Below are 4,819 nucleotides of genomic sequence, written 5' to 3'. Positions count from 1 at the left end.
ACTATAAGTAGTTATGATGTTATATACTGTTACTCTTCATGTTATTATTTATCCGTTAATCTAGTATCTCAACTGTAACACATCCTTTCAAAAATTTCAAAACCACGTGGAGTCACAATGAGACACCTCTGCATTATTTTATTTCTTTTGTTTGCTTGTTTGTTTGTTTGTCTGTCTGTCTGTCTATTAGTTAGTTTGTTTGTTTGTTTGTATGTATGTATGTTTGTTTGTTAGTTCGTTTGTGTTTTATGTTTTGTGTCAACGATTCTTTGGTGCATTCATGTATCCATGTCCACAAAAGATATTGTCAAAATGTTATGCTTTTTTTATATAATTTTTCGACGTGTTTATTCATTGATGTGTACACATGCGTTTATTTATGTCCGGAAAAGTTGAATTATCAGCTTTGGTTGTTCAACAAATTTTATAACTACATCCAAAAATGTAATCATATAATGAATAATTTAACGTCTAGACAGTTACAACGGTGGAGGTAACAAAAACAACATCAATAACTGATGCACTGAGAAAAACAACAACATCCAAACAACGACAACATCAGTAACAACAACAACAACAATAATAATAAATAACAATAGTAATAATAATAACGACAGCTACATTCACGGTGCTGTTCACATGTTGTTGTGAAGTATTCATTATTTGGAAATCATTTACATGATAGCACTCACTTCGTCGTCGTCATCATCGTCATCATCATTGTCATCATCATGTGCCTCATCATATTTATCGTCGTCATTATCATCATCGTCATCATCATTATCATCATCATCATCAGACATCACTATCATAATAGCAGTTATTATTCTACATCATCATCACCACTACCAACTCTAGTACCTATAGGATTCAAATCACGTCATTGTCATCATCTCCATTAGTACTTACTCACTCATTTACTCACCCAATCAATCGCTCACCCAATCAATCGCTCACTCATTCACTCACTACTCACTCACTCACTCACTTTCTCATCATCACCAACATCGCCACCAACATCCACAATGAATAGAGGATTAATTAATAACAACTATTTATGACCACCATGTCCTACATTAAAACGTTGGCAGTACCGAGTACTCTACTCTCTCTTTCTCTCTCTCTCTTTCTCTCCTCTCTCTCTCTCTTTCTCTCTCTCTTTCTTTTTATATATAATTTTCTATATATTTCTCTATATATCTATCTATATATATTTATACATACCATCCTCACCGTTCCTAGTAACATCTTCATTGCACTGTCATTAAATTGTTAAATTTTTTCAATGTTGACATTAACAAAAGCAAGCGCGATAACAACCTGATTGGATATCGTTATTCCCATTGTGAATGCATTCAAGGCCTGATGTCCATGAATACGATATGCTCTTGTTTCTAGCCAATTGCTTCTTCAATTCTGAATATTCTGAATCCCTTTCTGAATATTTTTTGAATCCCTTTCTGAATTCTGAATATTCTGAAATCCATTCGAAATAAATCCAAAGACTTAAATCTAAGCAATAGAGAAACATAAGAGCAAACAAATTATATGTTTGTTCTTGTTAGATGTTTGTTCATGTTAAATGTTCGTTTGCCTTGTAGGTTCATTCATGTTTGTTTTTTTTTTGGGGGGGGGTTGTTCGAGTTGTATGTTCATCCATGTTCATATACGTTGGTTCTTGCTACGTTGTTTTGTTCACTCAGGTGATTGGTGCCTAGAGTATGTTAGAATCTAGATAGTCATGTCCAATTGAGTGGAATAAGTTAACTTATAATTTGTATAAAAGTTTAATAATAATCTATTATTGAAACGAGGAAATTGTACAAACAAATGAGAACACAAAACAAACAAATTAATAAGTGCTTATACTAATTAAAGAAGGTAACTAGGCAAAAAAATCAAGGTTAAACTCATAATTAAATTTGTAATCATTGTAGTTTCGAGTTTGTTAAAATATATCGTTCAGATAAAGCAGCTCTACTTTCCAAAAATAAAAGTTTAATAAACATCGAGAAAAGAAGTCTTCAGCCAGTCAGCCAGCCAGCCAGCCAACCAGCCAACTATCCAATTAATCAATCCATTTTTAAATCGTTCAATTAATTGCACAAACAAGCTAAGTACTTGTTCAAGCACGCTACTGCTTAACTAATCAATAAATCATTTAGCGAATTAACAGCCATTCAACCAACCGACCTACCCACGGACGAAGGAACCACCACCCACATAAAGTTCAACAGAGGTCACCTTACCATACATCTGACATCTCTTTAGTTATGCACACAGATTTCATTGTATCAGGGTCCTACATGATTACACGCCCGCATACATGTGTATGTATATTTTACATGTATATATGCATGCATGCATTTATGTATGTATGTTATAATGCATCGTTTATATGGCAAGCGGTGCCTTCGCTGGAAACCACACTCATTCAACCCTGTTAATTCGGGAAATTTCAAATCAATCAATCAAAATTGTCTGTGTGTTGTGTTTGTATTCGCTGTCGCAAGGATCGTTGGTCTGCTGTCGTCGATGTAGTTGTGTTGTTGTGTGTTTTGTTAGTTCCGCTGTTGTGTTGTTGTTATTTGCGTCGTTGTTACGGTAGTGGTGTGTGTTTGTTTATAACTTTGCAAACGACTGATAAATGGTTAAACGATGATGATGCAACAATGCGTTTAAGGGCTTAATTTCAATGACAAAAATGTTATTCACGTTATTCACGTTATCCCGAAAGCGTCCCAGAAAAAATGCTTCTGATGAAAATGTTGATTGTATGGTTGTCAGTTATTTCTATTTCATCCAAGATTTTAAAATTAAAAATAACAAATAACAAAACAAAAGTTAGATTGAATTTCAATTCCAATTTTTATATTTTCATGAAAACAGAATATGGGTCATAATACTGTATTATTTCAAAGATTTAATAAGAAAAATAACTTAATGAACATTCGAAACCAAATAATTCATTCAAAATTTGAAACCCCAGCCCAGATTTACAGTGTGGAGGTGCGAGTTTGGTGAGTACGTGGACGATGACCACATGCTGTCCTTCGTCTCACTCTACAACAAGTCCTGGCTACTTGCATTCTATGGGTCGGGCGAGGCCGTCAGCTATGCACACAGCAGCAACAACCACCACAGCCACAACAGCTACAACAACGGCCACAACAACGACCACAATAACCACAACCAATTTAAAACCCAAACAGACAGCACTGAAAATGCAGCCAACGACAATCAAGAATACAAATCTCACCATAGATTTAACACTCACCATAAAGAAAATGTCAATAACAACAATTTCAATAATTATTATTTTAAAGAAGATGATGATGTCAGACTTGATGATATCATATGCCAGCATTTTGTTAAGATACATGACGACGATGATGACGAAGAGGATGATGACAACGAAGATCTGGGCAGCATTAAAGACAAGCGAACGTTGAATTATTTCAACAGCAGTCACTTCTTATCGTCGTCGTCATTCTCGTCGCAACCACCTCACTCACCGTCACATCGTGCACCATCTTCGTCGGATGATGATAACACACTTACAGACAAACATACGAACGCTAAGAGGAAGAATAATAAACATCTCAAGCTCAGGCATCGGAATCATGGAAGGGACAACCACAAAAACAAACACAACATCGAAAACAACAACGACAACGTGAACAACGGTAAAATCGTTAACAGTGAAAATATGAAAGAAAAATGTGCAATTGGTAGTAACAAATACAACAACAAACTTAGCAACTCGAACAAGGACGGCAACAATGGGAATACGCAACTTGACAGAAACTTAATGGAGCAAAACAATGTCGATTGCAAACCTCAGAAACAAAACAACAAACATCACAAGAACCGCAAAAACCACAACAACAACAGCCACAAACACAACAACAACAACAAACCTCACGAAAATCCTAACAACAACTACCATGAGGCGAGCAACAGTCACGTGGATCGCCACAACAAAAAGTTCAACAACAATCGACATTAACATAACAACATCATTAATAACAACAACAACAAATAACAACACAAACAACATCCTCAACAAAGACCAATATTTCAACAACTACTTTATCCCAATATTAACGACCTAAACATCAACAAAAATGTAGATAGTAAAATTGTGTTCAACATTAAACTGACATCGACTCCAAATTCATATAAACTTATAAACATAAACATACATCGACAAATATTTTCCTACACACACATACGCGCAAACTAACAAACGCATCCAAACATACAGACACAGATACACATGCACATATTCTTTTGTATTTGGTAAAATTTACAGAGGATGCATGGTTTGTTGTAGCTGGTTCTTGGGCTCCGTGATTATTGGAATATCATCTATCTAATCTTTTAGAATTGACTCGTGTACACACACTCATTCACACATACTCACACACACCACACACACACACACAAACACACAAACACACACACATCCAACATGACACATGATATTATATGGATGTTCTTGCATAGTGGTTTCATAAAATCAAAGATTTTTTTTGTGTTAAGTTTTTCATTTAGGTTTGTTGCCTCATTTATGACCTATAAATAATTGTCCACCTCTGTCTATTGATTTGTATCAAGAGAACCGTATTACAAAATGTATACACAAAATACGAAGTATGTGTGCGTACCTTTGCATATTTGCGTATATACAAACATACAAAGAAAACACACAGATACAAACATAAACATAAATGTGTTTAATCGTTACTGAAATCATCTTGTAATAAAACATGGTTGTAGAAGAATCTGTGTGGTTGTTTCACAATTGTTTGTTTCT

At 34.8% G+C, this 4,819-nt stretch overlaps 1 protein-coding gene across 1 annotated transcript; it reads left to right on the top strand.

Moving 5' to 3' along the window:
• Window positions 1-2,750: 2,750 nt before the first annotated feature.
• Window positions 2,751-4,009, top strand: HELRODRAFT_171578 (hypothetical protein; the record flags this gene model as incomplete). The annotated part of the gene is made up of 2 exons (XM_009018292.1): window positions 2,751-2,843; window positions 2,990-4,009. 2 exons carry the CDS (start codon window positions 2,751-2,753, stop codon window positions 4,007-4,009), a joined length of 1,113 nt encoding a protein of 370 aa, XP_009016540.1.
• Window positions 4,010-4,819: the final 810 nt, after the last annotated feature.

The sequence above is a fragment of the Helobdella robusta genome (genome assembly GCF_000326865.2).
Source record: "Helobdella robusta unplaced genomic scaffold HELROscaffold_21, whole genome shotgun sequence".
NCBI classification, from domain to species: Eukaryota; Metazoa; Annelida; class Clitellata; order Rhynchobdellida; family Glossiphoniidae; genus Helobdella; species Helobdella robusta.
Note: the sequence above shows the minus strand (reverse complement) of the source record. Positions and strands in the feature narration are given on the sequence as shown.